The sequence below is a fragment of the Impatiens glandulifera genome, chromosome 5 (assembly GCF_907164915.1).
Source record: "Impatiens glandulifera chromosome 5, dImpGla2.1, whole genome shotgun sequence".
NCBI classification, from domain to species: Eukaryota; Viridiplantae; Streptophyta; class Magnoliopsida; order Ericales; family Balsaminaceae; genus Impatiens; species Impatiens glandulifera.
In genome coordinates this window covers 53,163,035-53,184,829 of record NC_061866.1, presented here as the reverse complement: position 1 = coordinate 53,184,829, position 21,795 = coordinate 53,163,035, and the positions used below count along the sequence as shown (strand labels likewise).

The following is a 21,795-nucleotide window of genomic DNA, read 5'->3' as shown; positions in this document are numbered from 1 at the left end:
ATTTATGCATGTATTTATTTATTTTGAAATAATATTAAGTTTAAGAAAATAATATAATTGATCACATTCATAAAAATAAAAACATGTTTGTTAGGTAGTAAGAAAATCGAATAAAAAAACTAAGACTAATAATTATTAGATAGGACATAACAAATAACATAATATAATTAATATAAATTCATTTGAGTAAATATGATAAGAATGAAAATACAATTTTGCTCACTCTTATTCTGTAATAACTGAATAGAAATTTATTTCTAGGAACGGTGGGAAACTCACATTAATAATTTCACGGGTCATAATCTCCATATTTAATGTATAGTTTGTTTTCTTTTTAAAAAATCCAAGCAGACACGTTTCATCTTGTAGTTAATAATCTTGATACTTTAATTATCTAAGTAGATTTTTAATTTTATTTGTAATTATTGATTTATAACTATTATAAAATTTATATAAAAAAAAATTCATACTAATTATATGATGATAAGAAGTTATGACAAAAAAACTCATGAATTATATGAAGATATGACCGAGACTTAAGGGTTGTGATTAAACTTTTTAAATTAAAAAAATTAAAAAATTAAAAATATCATAAAGATGATACATTGCTAAGACTGATAGAAATAAAGTCATTACATTCATTATCTTTGTTCTTAAACTCTTGATGATACACCATTGGGGATCTGAACCAGAAATTCCTGATTAAACAAGATCTCCTTAACAGACAAAAACTCAGCTTGAAACCAAACTTGTTGGACCTAAGAAACAAATTTACTAAGCATTTTATCACCTGCACTAGTGCCATCAAAATATTTTACTTTTCATTTTAAAGCATTTTGTTTATAAAAGATAAAATACTGTTGCTAAATTTGGTCCTTTTTAAGAAACTTATATAATCTTTGTTTATGTATTAAATTTGTAGTGGTCCACCGCTTAATTCAAAACAAAAAAAGAAAGAAAGAATAAAAACCAATATTTGAGAAAAAAAATAATAATAAAATGCTTAGGAATAAGAAGTTGTAGTGGTAAATTTACAAAGAGAAAAAATGAACAATACTTTCCAGTTTTTAGCAAGAACAATAAAAATAAAAATCTCACATGAAAAACATATACCTGCAAGCAGACCAAGCAACCTGTTGTGTATATGATTCGATTTTTAATCATACATACCAACAAACAGTGGATCGATCATCCACTCCAATTTTCAACCAATTCAGAAATGCAAGAACAAAGACGGGAAATCCTTGAGTATCCAGCTTTGAGACTTTCAATTGCAGCTCTAATTTTTGTAACTTCTCCTGCAGCTAACTTTGGCAATGAACCATCCTCCAACTCAAAAGGAATCGCCTCTGTGGGATATATTCCCCTGTAAACGAAAAAGCCAAAAATATTGACCTTTCTGTTACACAAAAAAGGTTCTTATATAATAAACATGTTCCAATTTTCTTAAAAGTTATTCTTACACAAACTGTGAAAAATATTTTGATTATCCTCTATATAAGATAACACACACAGACACAGGTGACAAAACCATCTTGTATAACTAGGATTTGTGAAAGGAAGTAGATGAGAAACAGAAATTCATATTAAAGGGACAATAAATACTAGCCTTTAGATGATTTGGTTTTCTAGTTGAGTTTGTGTTAGGTCTTCTTCTAGATTAGCTTTTACGAAACAAACAGTGAAAAACAAGCCCTAACAGCTCTTGCATGGAGGGAGAAGTTATTGGTGAAAGTGAATTACTACAATAACATTTTAAGATTATTTCTGTTTACTGATTATGAGGGTTTGTATTAGCGTTTTTGAAAAGAGCAACAGAACATAATACATTTGATCGCACCTATTCTGGAAACGCAATGATCCTAAAAGGTGTAATGCTTACCAGCTCAGGCTAGACAAGTTGAGTGCAAATGCCACCTTTCTTCCAATTCTAAAATTGAGGAAACAAATGTGTAGTTCGAGCTCCTCAGCTGTCATACATGGAGACATCATTAATCAGATCATGGGTCGTATTTCAGCTAACAAGATCCTCAATTATTTTAGAAATTAAGTAAGAAAGAAAACTTAAACCCTATCCTATATTAATATAAATTTGCAATAGCAAAACATAAAAAATGATTCTTAAACAGAGAGCACACGTCAACAAGAACCAAATACCCAGGTTGCAAATATCTATATGCCATCAGAATCAATGAATGGAAGGGTAAAACCTAGTTTGCTGCAACAAGATATTAAACATTCTAGGAAAAGAAAAGGAGACTCATCACTACCAGATGGGGAACAAAAACGGGATGAAATCAGATTTGGAATCTTGATTCTTGTTTGTTGAACCTCCTCAATGACATCCAAAAGATTACCCAAAACTGAACCTGTGATCTGAAAATAAATACATTGCTGCAGTTGTTAAGATTTCATGCCACCAATTTTTACATGCCAGAAGAAACATGAAGTGCTTCCAGAATCTCACTTGGATTTCCTGGCTCAAACTTCTATGTCCAACATTCTTCTGAGAAGCATGTGTATTCAAGACAAAGGCAAAAGCAACGACAGCATTCATATTGGGGAAATTCTACAGAGCAAAAAGAACAGAAGTTAGACTATATAGAATCATTAAAGCAAACCTTACATCCAATTGACATTGTACCTTTAAAATTGTCTTTTCGTTCAGCTGGTTTGAAAGTACTATATTGGTGACGGAACCAAAATCTATTGTAAACCTGAAATAATCATACGAGGGTAATACATTTTATGATAGCTCCAAGAAAAGATTTATCAAGTAGAGCTTTTATCATTTATGAAAAATGATGCATGAGTAGACCGGTGAAGAAATAACCTCTGTGCAATGATGTTGTGGTAGTTGAGAACGGCATTGTGATGGGGGGTCCTGCTCTCGATATCAGCAACTTCCCACAACTACTCATGTTACAGACATGTCATCTGTCAGGCTCTAGGACTTCAAGTGCTATGATAGTACAAAAATGAAATCAAGACCTTTAAATTTTGGCTTAAAAACCTGCAACGCACTCTTCTCTTCAGAAGATCGTTTACTAATGCAGTAGTCTCAATTGACGTTGGTTCTCCCTTTATCTTGAAAGCCGTGTGGAAGAATTTGGTCAAATTAAATATTTTACTGCTTGAAGCTTCTAGTATCTGCTTCATTGCATTTACTTTATCACTAGAAACCTGATATTGCACAAAGACATGATGTCTTATTGTAAATATTACATCCATAACATTATAGAATATAGTCATAGGCACTCAAATGGAAATGTTAGATACAATTACTTGGTAAAGCTGATTCACGTTAGAACAAACACTTTCCAAGGAAACAAATCAAGTGATTGTGGAACTTGTTAATCTTAGTTAAATGCATATTCGTGACAATATAGCAAGAAGGAAATGAATGTCTTCCAAAAAAACACCTGATTCACAAAAGAGAAGATGGGACAAAATTTTCCACTTTCCCATAAGAGCTGAATAATAAGAAATTTAGTATAATCAATGAATGCCACAAGAACATCAAGCACAGTGCAAGATGTCATTTCATTAATTCATAGCAACAATGCAAGATACTAGGTAGGGGTGAGAAATGGATAAACCCAACCCATACGATCAAACTCATATTTAACACAAACTAAATTATCCAACCCGTACCCATCTCATTAGAATGGGTTGGATAGCCAATTTTAGAGTATAACAATCTCTATTTTTATAAATCTTCTCCAATCCATATACTCTATTTTTGCTAAATTCTCTATTTATCTATTTTCAACTATAAGATTGTATATATATATATATACACACACACATAAATCAAGACAATCATAAACTATTTTGTACTTTTTTAATTGTTTGTGTGCATTCTTTTTAATAATTGTGCATTTTGTATTTCCAAGTATCTCCTATTTTAAGTCAATAGTATTTATAATATATTTGTAATCTATTTTAGTGAGTGGTGTCTTGTTCAAAATACTTTATTGTTCAATTAAATATAATTACAATAAGAAAATTAATTAGTTTAAAATAAATAAAATTAATTAAAATAAAGTTAGAAAAATAAAACAGGTATAAAAATAATAATGAAATTGATTGAAAAGATGGCATTTTTGTAATTATTGCATACTCTATTTTAATACTTCATATCAACAATGATACTCTATAAATGAAGATGTCATGCTCTAAAATCGAGTATCTACATAATGCACGGTTGGAGAAGTTACAATACTCTATTTTAAAAATAACCTCTATAATGAAGACCAGTTGAAGATGCCCTATCTAGTATGTCTTTTGTTTATCAGTTCATATGACCGAGTCTCATTTTCAATCTCGTATCTTTTTAGTTTCAAGACCGTTGATCAAATGATAAAGACAATATACTGATTGTTTAGTGTTAGGGATGGCTCTGGAGTGAAGAGTCTGGACTAAAGACCTAAACTTTCTTCGGGTAAAATAACTTAACCTATTCTCAAAAAAAAACTTTTCAGAAAATAAATCAAAAAAGTAATGTAAGAAAACTGTTCTCGCAAAAAAAATCAATTAAAGAAACATTCCAAAAAAATTCAGGGTAAAAAAATCAAAGTAAATTAGGAAAAGAATCGGGTAGTTCAGGGTAACCCGAACCCAACCCGAATTGAACTCAAGTTACTCAACCCAACCCAACCCAAAATGTCTAACCAAACTACTCAATTTGGGTTTCCGATTGACACATAATTTGATCCCCTAATATTAGGTTAGGAAACAAGGTAGAGAGTTCTTAAACATGCAACGTCTATCGACGATTGTAAAAAAGGTCAACAATAAGATAAAAACATATTATACCTCATGATTATTTTCAGAGTTCGCAGAGTGATCATTACACTTGTCAATTGGAGGGCCTCTGGTGCAAGGCACACTTGAGGATGACTGATAACTTGACTTTAACATCTGGACTTCACGACTATATCCATTCACCAACTGAACTTTTTTCTGTGTACAATTGGAGATGAAATGTTATATATATATTTTTTGAAAAAAGGTCAACTTATATTAACTTATATTAAAAAGAGCACAACATCCTTAAATATATATATATATATATATATGTGTGTGTGTGTGTGTGTGTGTGTGAGTGTTTTCCTGAATACTAAAGACCATATATTCCAAGAATTACTGGGAGGCAAGTGAACAAGTAATAACAGTACCAGTAACATCTCTCGCTTCATTGACATTAACTGCAACTCAGTATGCTGATGTGCAATTCTATTCAATAGCATTCTGGCTTCAGCTACTCTGTATCAGAACCAACATTCATACATAACAGATGAATATACATGACTAGAAATACTATACATGTCAGAACATGTAAAGTCGTGGATGGTAATTATATAGATATTATATAAACCATGTCCAAATGCATGTAAGATATCACCTTTTCTGCTGATGATTGTCAAGGTTATGGAGTTTCTGCTGGAAAGGAAAAGAAATGGATATCATGAAAATACAACCTGTGCTAATGATTAATTTATTAGAAACATGAGATTCATCAGCAAAATTATGATTTTCCCAAATATTTGTTTTCCTAAAATACTAGATAACCGAAAAAAGCATACCTTAGGCAAAATCTCCATTCGTAGAAACTCATACTGTTTAAGCCTTTGCTGCTGAACCAAGAGATCTAATAGTTGATCAACCTATAAGGTGCAAATGAAAAAAATGACAAAAGAAGAAACCATGTGAAAAAATATCTCATCATTAGAATTTCACAAAGAAAAGGAACAAAAAGTCCATGAAAAAAGTCAATAGGACACAACTTATAGGAAGCAAAGCAGCTGATCAAAGCAAAGAGAAGTAAACAAGCAGAAAAAGGGAAGATGAAAAAATGGGACATACATTCTGCAGACTAGCCTTGTCATGTAATGGTGAAACCAACTGTTTTTTATCTGCCACAAATTTTGAGAAGACCTGCAAGAAAGAACAAGTAGTTCATTAGAAAAATGAAAATTATCAGAATTAACAGCACTTCATGGTGCAAACCGTAAGAGAAAACTTGTTGAAAGCACATACATCATCCCAATGCTCCAGTTTTGTTCTCTCTTGTCCTGTAAACATCTCACTGGTATTTTCTTCAGGCCGTTCCACCAAGGTTTCTGAATTACCAGCAACTTTACGGAGCTTTGAACTTGATTGGATCTGCACTAATTCATCCAACGAGTCGTTCTTGCTAGATATAATGTCATCTCTTCTTCTTTTCCTTTCAACACTATTCTCAAATAGATTTGCATCTTGACCATGGTTGGCAGGTAGAAGGCCTAGAGATGGTACACTTTCATTGTTGGTCATCTTGGATATCTTCTTCAAAGGACTTCGATTCAGCCCCTTTATCAGGTCCCAAACATTAACATGCGCAAGCATCAGTGAAAATGTGAATAAAATACATTTAGCTTCAACAATCACCCAAAGAGATTTTAAAAAGGATGAGGTGTGATCTACATTGAGCTCTAACAAACTATCTACTTTAAAAGAAAATCCTATTGTCCCAGTAGGAGTAGATAAAAATACAGAAATTGTATGTCTTTTGAAAAAAAAACTGAAATAAAGGGAACAATGACCTGCTGTTGTGGCTCATTGTAGGTCATGTAAGAGAGTGGAGAATCAACACCGCAGGAGGATGTTTCCCTCTCATACCTCATCTCCCCCTCAGATGTATGGTTCATTTGAACGTGTAAGCTAGTATCTGAAGCAAAACATTGAGTACTATGGCTCTCTATTTCTACCCAATGTGTCATATCATTACCAAGGGTCTCAGGCACATCTTGAGTGTTATAATGCGCAACATCTTTTTCACACACTGACTCTACAACGGATATATTAGATTTGCGAGCACTAGGTGATTTATATTGTCCTCTAGCAGATAAAGTATCCAAATCATTAGCTGGTATAGCTGACAGGCTTACATGTTCAATTTTCTTGCTAAACTCCACATCATGTCCTAGACGAGTCTTTGCATTATCTCCATCATCCACGGTTAAACTATTAGACTGACTGTCAATGCACTCTTCAAGTGAAACAGGATTTTGATTCATCTTGAAGACATCATTGTGTTTCTGTGGTGTATATGGGTCTGCATATGGTTTAATATGGCTGGAACCAGCAACAGCATAATCCATGCAAGTTATGCTCTTTACTTCTTCTAGAACCACAGTTGGAGGAGGAGTCTTACAAAGATAGCTAGATGTCAACGCTGATGCACGCTTAACCTTTACAGAAGCAGAAAAGGGAGAACTTTCTAGCATTTTGAGCCTAGACATGCTCCTTTGAACAGAAGAAATGCTTCCACAGTGTTCCTTGACTTCATATCTTGCCAGTGAACTTGAGTTTCCTAAGATAGGAGTATTTACATGTGTTTTGGAGGGGCTACAACTGGCAAAGTTCATCTTCCTTCTAGCTGATAAAGGAGTAAACCTCGCTTCCGAAGAGAGATGTTCATGCAGGACGACCTCAGTAGCATCATTGGATATGATATCGAAAACCTCATTGCAAATGACTGGACTCTTCCTAGGCACTTCAGTACCATCTGTATTCATATGTGGAGTCCCCTATGACCAAAGTATAAAATGTAACTAGGGCGAAAATTTATAAATATATATATATAAAGAAGAGTTTTACAATAACGTCAAATTTAGAAATCTCAGGCAAAGTTAACTACTTGATAGCAAACTATCATGTATAGGAAAAAGAACTAACATGAAAAGATAAGCAAGTCTCAACTAAGTTAACATTTTTTTTCTATTGTATGATTATCAGAACCAATTAAAGAAGACTAAAATGAAAAGAAATCATACAAGTTGAAAGATGTTAGTATATGAGTTTGTCTCAATAATAAGAAACTACTGTGTATATTATCTAGTAGGGCATAACATCTCACAGAAAATCCTACATTGTATGATGAAGCCACCAATGAAAGAGCCTATAGCTGAGATGGTTGTCAAGTAGATGAATTATTAAAGTAACAAAACATTAAATATATAAAAACTAGTTAATGGAATTGCTGTTTTCTAGTAAGTTTGTACTCTCTGCCAATCTTTTTTGGGGTATAGGGAAGCAAAAGATTACATTATGAAATGCATTAGTTGTTCAGCATGATGAGAAAATAGAAGAAAATGATATGATGAACAAGGAAAGCATAACCACCTGGATGAAACTTTACTAGCAATTGTAAATTCCATCTAATAATTCATCATTGAAAACTTCAATAGAAACCTAGCATTTATCACAGTAAAGGCAACCTTCTCCAGATCATGCAGAAAGTAAAAAATGTTTAGTCAATTTTCAGTACAATTGAAAGAAAAAAATTGATTGCAAATCTTTTCCATTTTTTTGATTGCTTCTGAAACTATCGCCGTTGTGTGGTGCTATATTTACCCTCTAAAAAATAGCTCTTCTTAGAATTGAACACTATAAAGAGCCAGACATTCTGAACAGTACTTTATTGTTTGCTTCTCAAGATTAGTTTCCTTGTATGCTACCATTGCCCCTCTAATTGATTAGAATTGAACATTATAAAAGAAAGATATGAATCATTTCAGTATGTCACAATTGATCACAAAGAAATACATGTTAATCAAGAGGCCAAGACAACCAGGAACATGTAAAGCACATAAAGAACCTGTATAGTGGATAAGAATCTTACTCTTCTTGAATATTCAGGTGGCCAGTTTCTCTGATCAATAATATTATTGGAACCTGGAACTTTGCCAATATCAGATGAGAAACCATCAGCTGGCTCTGACAATGCACTGGGAAGAAATCCATTATTTTCATCTTCCAACATAACTTTTGAAACTGCCACGGTCTCGTGACTTCTAACTAATTGGGTCACATCTGACATAAGGGGCATGCTTATGTTGTTTATCGGTGACTTCACAATAGTATTATCAGGAACTACATCAGCCTGCAAGACATTCCGACCTTCTGCCAAGAGGGCATCCAATCCAGGAGATAGTTTTCCATAGTCATACTTTTGCGCATCTTCACCTACAAGGCTCATGCCACTTGAATCTGCATGGCTGCTAAATTTATCGATACATGCAGAAGAATCAGAGACTTTGCTCTTAACAATAGTCGGTGTCAAAGAGTCCCCTAATGTGGTTGATAACGAATTTTTAATGGGTGTTCTCTCATCTAAGGACATTTGAAAAGTTGTAGGTGCAGTCATCTCCCCCAAATCTGACCTTACAAGGCTACGAAAATGCAAGGAAAAAGCAGTTGAATCCATCGTCCTGTCATGATTATCATCAGATGCAGCAGAATCTGAAAATCGACCAGGTCTGATAAAACTAGCTGAGACTGGTCCAAAAAAGTCATCATCTGCAATGGGATTTCCAGAATTATTATGCAGTAACAAACAAAAAATAGTGTAACATCAAAATGAGAAAGCAGTGGAGAATGTCATAAGTAATATCATCGTGTCTGCAACATGTCTGTTGAGTTGTCAACACGGGATAGCAACTAAACAGTTTCCTACAGTCCAAGGATGAAAAGTCTGAAACACATCAGACTCGTATATTTACTTGTGTCCACAAATTGAGTAAAAAATGTGAATGGTGCTTCACAAGGGTTGCTTACTAACACATCATTGGAAGTTTCATTATGCTATGTCCCTGGCAGGTAAAACTTTCTCTGTGGTCTCTATCTTCACATATTTCCATCAATACTAAACCAGGAAGCTCTTCAACGGCAATAAGGTATACCAATCATTAAACAGCATAAAATTACCGGAACTAAAAAACAGTAATTCTAGCAGAAGATCAAGCAGTTGGTTGTATGTACACTCTAACCTAGGCTTAGACCAATACAGATAACGTTGCTACGATATGGATGTTCTTAACAAAATACAGGGAATTGATTGAGTGGTGGATTTATTGTCAAACAGGCATACCGTCATCAGAGGTTGCTGAACCCATGGTACTTCCTCCAGGAGATGCAGATTCCATCGGTCGCAAGAACAACCTCCTACCGCTACATTCATCCTCGCCATCATCATCATCATCGTCGTTCAACGTAGACTCCTTTGAGTATTCGCCGTCGGTTGAGTCCTGACGGCGAAGCCCTAAACCATTGCTGGACTGAACCAATTTGGCGTCAGGAGATGGAGGCTCGGGATCAGTAGGGGTCTCGTTCTCAGCGTCCCGAACGAAGACGTGAACTGAAGTTAACTCAGCAAAGCTGACTCGCCTCGACCGCTTCTTGTGCATAGCGATGGTTCCCTCATCGGTTTCCGTGTTGCATTGGTCATCAGTCGTCGCGTCTCCGCCGGGAGGCATCCTTCTGAGTCGGATGATCTACGCTTGTGAATTTCTGGTCTGAGAAATTTGGAGATTTGGAGCGCTAGGGCTCCCGAAGCTTCGCGTCGGTGAAAAACGCGCGATCAGATAGTAGCGTTCAAGTACTTAGAAAAGGGAAACAATTTTGTGCGGGAAACGGCGATATTTTAAACAAAATGTATAATAGAAATATTTAACGACGTTACAGAGCTGTGACGGATGGGGATATATAAAGTTTTATGAATTATTTTAATCAATCAAAAGTTTAAAGGGCTATTTAAACTTTTCATGTAAATTTTGTGTACTATCATTGCTTGTTTCAAGTCTCAAAATTTTATTTTTATTTTTATTTTCATTTTCATACATGTGCCTTTTTATAACATGTAAATGAAATATCACTACAAAACAACTCTAATGTGCTTATAAAATATTTGTGATGTTTTTTACTTAGAATTATTTTTGGGAATTCAAGCAAATTAGTTTGTTGAATTGAAAAAAAAAATATTATACATTTTATATATACAAATTAGTACTGCTAAAAAAAGTTTCTAAACTTTGACTAAAGTTAAATTAGAAATTGAAACTATAAACTTTGAAAGGTAAGAAATACACACAATTTTGTTCAAATAATTCAAATTGCAGTAATGTTAAATAATCCTCTTCAAGTAATTCATCTTAAAATATACAATATAACTTAGATGGCTGATATATACAAAACTATAATCCCATTTATAGTTTATTTAATAATTTATTAAAAGTGTCAATTTCTAAATGCTTCTAATAAAAAAAAAAAACTAAAAATATGGATTGCTTGTCGCAAGAAGATTGTGATAGTTGTACTATTTTCAGAAAATGGCTTATTTTATGCCATGTCCTTCTGAAGATTTGAAACTTTTGTACATCTTTATCAATAAAATAATTTTAAAAAATCCTCTGAAACAATATATAGCCAAATATATACATATCTTATGGATAAAGCAAGTGTTATGTCAACATATTCTTCTTCTATATGTCTCTATAAAAATTCAATCAAAGTTAAAATTCAATTTTATAAAAAACATTTCGATTTTATTTGAACCATTCATATTTGAATTGATGTTGTGTTGGGTTTTGTTAGTGTGACATCTTATTTAGTCGGATCAAAATTTTCATCTCGGAATTTTGTGATCTGAATAATACTTTAAATCTTAACTTTCGTGGGTCGTTGTTGCTAATACATTCCGACTATGTTGGTGATTTTTTTTTCGAGTATGTGTTTGTACACTTCTTAACAACAAACTAGACAAAATTATCCGATCTATAGTTGTTGTTTTTTCATTATTTGATTTAATTTTTCATATCGAGACAGATAACATCACATTATTTATACATATTTCCCATTATTTCGATCATACATGTAGTTGATCAGTTATCATTTGAAAACACGTATTCCGGCGTTGTTTATCAACAATTGACTAATGATAATTTCAACTACGTATTTGGTAGAGATTCTTCCGATAATATTTTATTGATTCGTTTGATTTATTATACTTCAACCGTCATCGCTTAATAACTTAAAAAAAATGCAATTGTTGTAATTATTTTTACTACTAATATTAATAATTTGTATTTAGCATAATGTTTGTTCTAAATTTCACTATTAATATGTGCTTTTCTAGAGTATATACGAAGGGTAATTAATTAAGTGCATGATCGATCATGATTCATAATGCAAAAACGTGTACGGAACGGCGACGGGATAACTTGAACGGCAATCGTGGCCGGGGAATTTGCCATCTTGCTTTTTTCTTCACAGATTATATGCAATGGTAGTACCAGCTTGAAATGAAACATTTCTAATTGAAGATCGATCACAATGGGAATGCCAAACAGAAATTTATCTGCCATCTCTGTCTCTGTTTTCTTCCTCATTTCTCTTCTTCTTCTCATCTCCTTCTTCGGTTCCACACCTGGCCCTGCAAAATCCTTACTTTCAAAATGGAAGCTTGAATTCCTCGCCCCATTCCAACCCTCCAGTTCAGTTGTGACTCAACAACGATCACGACTGGAGATGGTGGAATTGACACTGGCAAGGGCACGAGCATCAATCAAAGAAGCTGCCAAGGCCTGCAAGAACATGACCTCGAACCACCAAGACCCAGATTATGTTCCTCATGGACCCATTTATAGAAACGCCAATGCCTTCCACAGAAGCTATCTTGAGATGGAGAAGTCATTCAAAATATACGTGTATGAGGAAGGAGAACCGCCCATCTTCCATTCAGGACCGTGCATGAGTATATATTCTTCAGAAGGAAGGTTCATAGAAGAAATGGAAAAAGGGAAGTTTTATCGAACCGGAGATCCAGATGAAGCTCTGGTTTACTTTCTTCCGTTTAGTATAGTTAGAATGGTTCAATATCTATACGTTCCAGGTGCTCCTGAGTTTCACGCCATTGACAGAACACTTCAGGATTATATTGACGTTATTTCTCATAGACATTCTTATTGGAATCGAAGTCTTGGATCTGATCATTTCATGCTTTCTTGCCATGACTGGGTATTCATCAATCAATCAATCCCAGGTCCAATTAATCCATGTGAAAAAAGCTCATCTTTTTTTTCCTCTTTTTTCAGGGGCCATACACGACAGCAAATGTTCCTGTTTTATTCAACAACTCAATCAGGGCTCTATGCAATGCCAACACCTCAGAAGGGTTCAATCCCTCCAAAGACGTGTCGTTGCCGGAGATAAATCTCCGGTCATCGGAGTTCTCATTAGGGGGGAAGCCAGCGAGTGAGAGGAAAACTCTGGCATTCTACGCCGGGGGAATCCACGGCCACATTCGGCATCTTCTGGTGAGCGAATGGAAAGGAAAGGATCCGGAGATTCTGGTTTATGAAAAGGCGCCGGAAGGGATGTCGTACGATGAAATGATGAAGGAGAGCCGTTACTGTCTGTGTCCAAGTGGGTACGAGGTTGCTAGTCCTAGAGTAGTGGAGGCAATCTATTCGGAGTGTGTACCTGTTCTGATATCGGACGGTTATGTTCCTCCGTTGAGTGATGTTTTGAATTGGGAAGCTTTTTCGGTGATCGTGCCGGTGAAGGAGATTCCGAATATTAAGAGGATTTTGAATGGAATTACAGAGGAAGAGTATTTGAGGAAACAGGAGAGAGTTAAACAAGTGCAGAGACATTTCGCCATTAACGGACCTCCTCAAAGGTTTGATATTTTTCATATGATGGTTCATTCCATTTGGCTTAGGAGGTTAAACGTTAGAATACTTCATCCTTTGGATTTAAATTAATTTGGATTTTGTATGATATAATAAATTGAGTTATTTGGAAAAAGTAAAAACAATCTTGTTTAATGTAATATTATATTATATATTATTGATAAAAATACTACAATGTTATTCATATTCTCTTGTCTATTCGATTTTCACTTTTAGAATCTCAAAACTTTTTTTGAATATTTGCTTTGATAGGTTCTTATAATTTCAGAATCAATATCATAGGCTTTCGATCTTAGTTTCGAGTTAAATATAAAAACTCTTTTATTAGTTTAGATACAATTCATAATTCCATAAATTAAAAAATGTGATATTTAGAGGTTCTTTTAGTGTTCTCAAATAAGTTTCTCTTTCATTTATAAAACATACCAGATTTAATACTAATTCAACAAACTATATTTACAAAATAATTATTTGTACTAAATATTAAGTAAACTTACAACCACTTTTTAAGTAGAAGTGTATGTTAGAATGTTAGGTCATTCATGAGATATTATCAAACATTTCTTATTGAATTGATTTTAACCAACTATTTCTTTCCATGTTTCCAAAATAATAATATGACCTCATGGTCTCTAACTAGATCTTATTTTAGATTCAAAATAGTTTGTGACACTAAACAAATTATATAGACTGAAAAAATAATATAATTTTTATTATTTCTAATTTGGAAATTGTTTTACTTGTAAAACATTTGTTATTTATATATCTCTTAAAAAATTTTATACGCATACAAAGAAAATATGTAACATCTTAAATTTTAAATATTAGATTACTATGTTCAAAATTCGATCTTCATTATACAATTTTAAATTCAAAATAGTTGGTGACCCTAAACAAATTATGATACACTATATAATGAAAAAATATCGTATATAAAATTATCTCATTTTGAATTGTATCAAATTTATTTTCTATTTTACAATAAACAGAGACTTTCTAAATTTTTTTACTTTCTATTAATATCTTGACTGTTGTAATGTGGGGCTAATCTTATTTTACCTGAGGAGTTTTGAAGCTTTTGGTAGCAGGTAATCTCATGGTTGAATTAGATCTTCAAGGTCATATTTCCTCTAAGATGAAAGATTAAAAAACTAATTTGTCTTTTCAGAGCTATAGTCCCATCAAACAAATATTTGACAGGGCCTATAAATAAATATATTGTAACTTAAATTTATGACAAAATGCCACTTTACCACAATAACAAAAAAAGAATATATAAGTTTAATAAAACCACATGACAAATAATTAATACACTTATTAAATTTTAAAATAATATAACGTAAAATATTTAAAAAATACTTTTTTAATAAAATTAATCATTCAAATTTATAAATATATAATTTTATTTATAATTATTAAAATTAATAATAATTTAGAATAAAATATTTTTAAATAACAAATTTATTTTATTTTTTTAATAAGATTAAAAGTCATATATATATATTTTTACTTAATAGGTATTTTTGAGTAAATATGCTAAAAGTAATTTAAAATAAAATATATTATAAATATACTTTTATATAAACTAATTTTATTTAAAATTTAAAAATATTTAATTTAATATTATTATTGATTTTAAGTTTTAACCATTATAAATAGAATATATATATTATTAATCTTATTAAAAAATAAAATATATATATATGACTTTTTATTTTATAATAAAAGAATTAAGTTAAGATATTAAATATATATTTGTAACTCGGAAAATACCCTAGGTGCCGTAGCTTATCAATTTTGTTTATAATACAACTAATTATTGTTGTTATTTTTATTGATAATATAATAGACAGTGGTTGTTTGTTGCAGAGGTGAAAAGTTTTGAAAATTTCTAAATAGAGATAAATAAGAATATTGAGGGTTTAGTCATTCTTTTGAAAATTGTTTCGGTAGATTTTGGCCACGTATTTCGATCCTACCGGTTGAATTATTTGTTAAATCAGGTTTTGTTTTTATTTTTATTTTAGCCACAGAACTATTTACAATTTTTCATTCCGCTCCTATTATCTCCCTAATGTATATCTTCAACATCAGTCTTAATTATTTTTACAAACATTTTACCTGTAATCATCCAACACTTTCAACACTTTCAACTCTATACACTCTCTAATTTGATGAGAATATTGAAGCTAATAAACTTGAATAAATTCTAAAAAATTGAGAATTCTTTCATTATAATGAAATCAGTCCAAATATTCCCTGCTAAGTTGTTTTTATTTATGTCTAGATACTATAAACATGGACATTCATCAAACAGACCTTCAATGGAGCCGTTCTAAGACAAATTAGCTCCCACCAGGCTTCTACAAATTGTAGAGAAACTCAAATGCATTCCTTCATTGATTTGATCGGTAGATAAATCAATAATCTTCAAACTATTAAGTTCACTTAAGATAAGTTCTCCTCTAATCATATTTCTTGATAAATTTAGGGTTCTTAGATTGAAACACTTACTCAGATCTCCGTTCTTGAATGCATCTTCCTTGTCTTTGCATTTCAAAAAAGCATTCTCCAACTCGCTCATTCGCTCACTATTTTTTCCTTTCAAATATTTCACCGAGAGAGGTGGACAACCTCGGAATTCTTCTTCGTTCAACTCAGGAAAACTACCGAAGTATAGGTCTGTAACCAACACATACTCCTTCATACCAAATATAAGTTCATGCCCATTCACCATGAAAGTTATCTCCTTAGAGTTTGAACTTACCCTCCTCATCAACATATGATGTACTATTGTTCTTGAGAATTGCAAGACTGGGATTGTGAATAATGATCTGAACTGGGTATTGTAAACCCTCTCCAAAAGGTCCATATCCTCGAACTTCTTAACAATCTTCTTCAGGCAGAGGACACTTTTCCAAGAAATCAGACTAGGAAACTCAGTAACTGTGGTTTCTGCCATCTACAAAAGGAACAACATAAAAAATGTAAGAATAAATACATAAACCATCGCAAATCATAAGTACTTAGAGAATCGCTAGGTACTTAACGAAACCCTAATATCGAAACCATTGAGAACATTAAACTGAACATAAGACGAGCAAAAACCAAAAACTAATAAGCAAAAACCAAAAACAGACAAGCAAAAACCCTAAAACTTAACATGCAAAACCCCTAAAACTTTACATGCAAAAACCAAAACTCATAAACAAAAAACCAGAAAATGTTCGGCCTTGGCAGGGAAAAGAAAGAACCTGTTTAATAATGACGAACGAGAAGAAAGAACCGAGAAGACGGGCAGAAATGATCGGCCTTGGCAGGGAGTAGTTCAGTGAAGAGGGGTTAGAGAGACGAGTCGCGCGGGATAGAAGAAATGAAATGTTCAGATGCTGAAATGATTTTTTTTTAAATATAAGGTATAGCGCGTGTGCGTACGCGCGCCTCTTCGACTTCCTTAACGAGTCGGTGAGCACTTAGCGACTCGCTAAGTACTTAGCAAATCGCAAGGTACTTAGCGAATCACGAGGTACTTAACGAATGCATTTGATTGAGCTCCAGGTAAGAGAAGATGGTTTGAATTCGATTTCGTTAGTCATTAAGCATATTTTGGTTAATAACGAACGAAATTGAATTCAAACCATCATCTCTTAACTGGAGCTCGTAGTACTTAGCGAATCGCGAAATACTTAGCGAATCTCGAAGTCCTTAGCGAAACGTGAAGTACAAAATTTTTTATTGGTTTCATAGGTAATTTATCTCGTTTGATAAGGTATCAACAACAAAGTAATGGTTTTGAAGAGAAGTTGTGTTAGCAAAATAAATCTTATAATTTTACATGGTAACATTTAGATTCTTCAGAAAAGGCATTTGAAGAAGCCGTTAACGAGCTCCAGGTAAGAGAAAATGGTTTCAAAATTCAATTAATTAGATTAATTACTAACGAAATAGATGTGAAACTATCTTCTCTTACATGGAGCTCAATGACGGCTTCTTCAAAGGCCTTTTCTGAAGAATCTAAATGTTTCCATTAATGTAAAAAAATAAGGTTTGTTTTGCTAACATAACTTCTCTTCAAAACCATGAGTGATATAGATACATTGTCAAATGAAGTTCATGATTAACTATAAATAACAAAAAATCTTGACACTTAACGAAATGCGAAGTACTTAGCGAAACGGTAAGCACTTAGCTAAACGGTAAGCACTTAGCGAAACGGTAAGTCCTTAGCCTGAAACGAAAACCCATATGATCCGAGATTATCTGCAAATATCATCATCGACATATATGAACCAATATGAACCAAATAACAAATATGAACAAATATGAACCAAATAAGAACAAGTTAAATCGAAGGGTTTGAAATGAAGATAATGGAAACATGGAACATAACTCGAATTAGGTTAAGGTTTGAAATGAACATCTTCTTCGACCTTCAAATCCTTAGAATCCTTCAACTGCATGCAAAATAGGTTTAGGGTTAGGGTTTATGAAGATCGTGTAAATAAAAACATAAATCGATTTAGGTTAGAGTTTGAAATAAAGATCATGTAAATCTGTATGCAATGGACCGCAGCCCCGCCGTTGTAGTCGCCGCCTCCGTCGCCGTAGACGCCGTCAAAGAGAGAACAAGAGAAGAGAGAGAAAAGAAATGAAAGAAATGGAAAAATTAGAATATTTGTACTAAACCTAATCCACTTCGCGAAACGCTAAGTACCTTAGCATTTCGCGAAAAGGGCAATTTTGTCAAAAAAAAATAAAAGACCACGAAAGCAATTAAATTTGTGGGCGACCATCAAGTCAAATAACCCCATCTTTGGGGTCATTTCGTCAAATTTCCCCTTATATCTGTTGGCTTGTTGATATTTTTGTGCTGAGTTTCTATTTTCTTGTGTGTTTCTTTTTTATGGTTTTGTAGTTGGTGGTTGAGACATTTGTTTGTGATTGTAGGTTTGAGGTCAAATGTGGTGATAAATCCTCAATGTATCATTATAATCCTCTTTGAATCCAAAAGCCTGCAAACCTAAGGATTTCAATTTCTACATGTTTAAAGCTTATTCTTTAATCAACTAAAGACAATTGTAGAAAGGCTCAGTTAAAAAATATTTTGAAGTTCGATATTGATGCTTATACATATCGATATGTACGAAAATTTTTAAAAAATCAAATAACAGACATTGTTTGCAAATTGTTTTCACCTTATTGTTGTTTTAAAAATTGAAGTTAATAAATTTTTAAAAAGTGCTGCATCAAATTGAATTATAAAATAATTTTAAATTTGAGAAATGATACAAGAAACGAATTGGGGGAACGAAACAAGAAGCGACTCCACCTGGCATGCCACAGAGGAAAGAGAAAAAAATTACATCTCCTCTCTAGCAAATCCTTAGATCATTTCCCACTCATCAAACAAAACCCTCCTTATTCTTCTTCTTCCATTTTCTTCACCCTCGGCACGCTGTTTATCATCTTCTCCTTACATTCTTTAGATTCGTCTTCATCCGCGCCGTCTAGCTTCTTCTCCTTACATTCTTTAGATTCGTCTTCATCCTCGTCGTTTAACTTCTTACTGTTCTTGCGTCTTCATCCTCGTTGTCCTTCCGTTCTTTAGTTTCGTCTTCATCCTCGTCGTCTTCTCCTTGCATTTTGTTTAGATTCGTCTTCGTCACTGTCCGAATGTCCGATTAGCTTCTTCTTCTAATGGTATATCTTCTCTGCCATCATAGCTTACTTTTTTCTTTGTTTTATTGTTCTTCTATTTGTTTCTTGGATTCACGTTTTTCTGTTGTTTTGTGATTGTTATGTGTAGGAACCAATATGTAGCTAGAACCTGTATAAAACTGTTAATATTTTTGTTATTTTTAAGAACTTGTATAAAACTGTTAATATTTTTGTTGGCTTGTGTTGTCCTCTATTTTGTTCTATGTTGTCCCGTGTCTTAAACTATGATATCCCGTGTCTTAAACTATGTTGTCCCGTGTAAATATTGAAGTTGCTCGAAATGTTAATATTCTGATGTCATTTGTGTTATTGTAATATGTTGTTCCGTATTTTAAACTATATTTTTTTTCGTTTTAATGCGTTTTATCCAATATGTCTTCCTACATTTTATTAAATATGTTGTCATGTATTACTGTAATATGTTGTTCATGTGTTGTCATGTATTCTTTGTGTTGATTTCTCTTTTTTGTCTTATGTAGCCCTATGGATGAACCATCATCACCATGTACCGAAGACAAAATTCCCAATGTTGGGATGTCGTTCATTTCTAAAAATAACCTACCAACAATTGGGGACATAAATAGGTATATCTTTTTGTTGTTTATGTAGTTAGACTGTTAATATTCTGTTGTTTTTAAAAACCTATGTAAAACTGTTAATATTTTTGTTGGCTTGTGTTGTCCTCTGTTTTGTTTTATGTTGTCCCGTGTCTTAAACTATGATGTCCCGTGTCCTAAACTATGATGTCATGTATTTTTATACGCTGTTGTCATGTGTTGTAAATATTTAAGTTACTCGAAATGTTAATATTCTATTGTCATTTGTATTATTGTAATATGTTGTTCCGTGTTTTAAACTATATTTTAATGCGTTTTATTGTTCTCCTGTTTATTTCAAGAGATTCATATTTTTCTGTTGTTTTGTGATTGTTCATGTGTTGATTTCTGTTTTTTTATTCTTATGTAGCCCTATGGATGAACCATCATCTCAATGTACCGAAGACAAAATTCCAAAGTTTGGGATGTCGTTTGTTTCTGAAAATGACATTCGAGAATTTTATAGATTGTATGCACAATCAATGGGTTTTGGAGTCCGAAAGTTGGGAACAAGGAATGGACCAGATGGCAAACAGAAATTTTTCTCTATTGGATGTGCAAAAAGTGGTTCGTTTACGCTAAGGGGGAAAATATATTTCAACTTAGACCTTCCACCAAGACCGATTGTAAGGCCAGGATCAACATTGTTGTGAGGAATGATTTTGATTTTCAGATTAGTAGTGTCATTCTTCAGCATAATCATCCTTTGAGTCCTTCAAATTCTAGACATATTAGATCTCACAAGGTTTTAGATCCAAGTGCGCAGAGAAGATTGCAATTAAACGATGAAGCTGGAATAACATTGGCTAAAAGTTTCCAATCAATTGTAGTTGAAGCTGTAGGGTATGATAATTTGAAATTTGATGAGAGAACATGTCAGAATTTTATCTCAAAATCTAGGAGGTCGAGGTTAGGAAATGGCGATGCTGAAGCTGTTTCTCATTATTTTTCCCATATGCAAAACAAATGTTTCATTACACCTTTGATCTTGACGAGGACTCACGGATGAGGAATGTTTTCTAGGCTGATGCAAGATGCAGGGCTTCTTACGATTACTTTTCTGATGTAATGACCTTTGACATAACGTACCCGACGAACCACTATGACATGCCTTTTGCTCCGTTCGTCGGAGTTAACAATCATGGCCAATCTATTTTGCTAGGATGTGGTTTATTATCTAGTGAGGATGTGGCGTCATTCACTTGGCTTTTTAAGGCATGGTTGACGTGTATGCATGGACGTGCTCCAAAAGCAATAATCACCGATCAATGTCGGTCGATGGCTATTGCCATTAAAACAGTTTTTCCAAACACCCAACACCGTTATTGTCTTTGGCATATAATGAAGAAGCTCCCTACTAAATTTGGTGCTCACACTGAATATAAAAGCATTAAGAAGGCGTTGAATAACATTGTCTATAACTCGACAACAATTGAAGAATGTGAAGAGAATTGGAAGAAAATGATACATGAGAATTGGCTAAACTCTCTGCACATCGAAAGACATAAGTGGATTCCAGTGTACGTGAGATGTCATTTCTGGGCAGGCATGTCAACATCCCAGAGAAGTGAAAGCATCAATTCGTTTTTCGATGATTATGTTACTTCGACAACATCTCTAAAGTAGTTTGTTGAGCAATTTGATAGAGCACTTAAGAAGAACATAGAAACTGAAAACAAACTGGATTTTCAGTCTTTTAATTCAGTGATTCCAATTGTAAGTGGCTATTCTTTAGAAATGACATCTTCAAGTTGTGTCAGAACGAATTCAAAGGGTTAATGTTTTGTGACACGTCTATAATTGAATACAATGGCACAACTTATGTATTTGGAGTTTCTAAGAGCATTCTTGGAATTAATGGACAACATTTGCGTGATTTTTCCTATAAGGTACAGTACAACTCGGTGTTAGTTACTTTGAAATGTCAATGTCAAATGTTTGAGTTTAGAGGACTACTTTGTAAG

The 21,795-nt window shown here is 33.2% G+C and overlaps 3 protein-coding genes across 4 annotated transcripts; 2 read left to right on the top strand and 1 right to left on the bottom strand.

Annotated features, from left to right (window-relative positions):
• Positions 1 to 989: 989 nt before the first annotated feature.
• Positions 990 to 10,423, bottom strand: LOC124938093. Of its 2 annotated transcripts, none has more exons than XM_047478465.1 (16): positions 9,917 to 10,423; positions 8,669 to 9,345; positions 6,588 to 7,574; positions 6,043 to 6,354; positions 5,869 to 5,940; positions 5,589 to 5,669; positions 5,408 to 5,445; positions 5,181 to 5,268; positions 4,819 to 4,965; positions 2,992 to 3,183; positions 2,834 to 2,913; positions 2,645 to 2,717; positions 2,468 to 2,569; positions 2,271 to 2,376; positions 1,883 to 1,970; positions 990 to 1,366 (listed from the first exon to the last, which is right to left on the bottom strand). In XM_047478465.1, the coding sequence occupies exons 1-16, from the start codon at positions 10,299 to 10,301 to the stop codon at positions 1,189 to 1,191; spliced, it is 3,606 nt and encodes a 1,201-aa protein (XP_047334421.1). In that variant the 5' UTR covers positions 10,302 to 10,423; the 3' UTR covers positions 990 to 1,188. The 2 variants fall into 2 exon arrangements, with proteins under 2 accessions (XP_047334421.1, XP_047334422.1); XM_047478466.1 differs by having other exon boundaries at positions 5,408 to 5,442.
• Positions 10,424 to 12,156: 1,733 nt separating this feature from the next.
• Positions 12,157 to 13,589, top strand: LOC124939709 (probable glycosyltransferase At5g03795). The gene is made up of 2 exons (XM_047480153.1): positions 12,157 to 12,840; positions 12,918 to 13,589. Exons 1-2 carry the CDS (start codon positions 12,157 to 12,159, stop codon positions 13,587 to 13,589), a joined length of 1,356 nt encoding a protein of 451 aa, XP_047336109.1.
• Positions 13,590 to 19,718: 6,129 nt separating this feature from the next.
• Positions 19,719 to 21,457, top strand: LOC124939707 (protein FAR1-RELATED SEQUENCE 5-like). Its single transcript, XM_047480152.1, has 4 exons — positions 19,719 to 19,819; positions 20,202 to 20,457; positions 20,505 to 20,765; positions 20,855 to 21,457. Exons 1-4 carry the CDS (start codon positions 19,719 to 19,721, stop codon positions 21,455 to 21,457), a joined length of 1,221 nt encoding a protein of 406 aa, XP_047336108.1.
• The last annotated feature ends 338 nt before the right edge of the window (positions 21,458 to 21,795 follow it).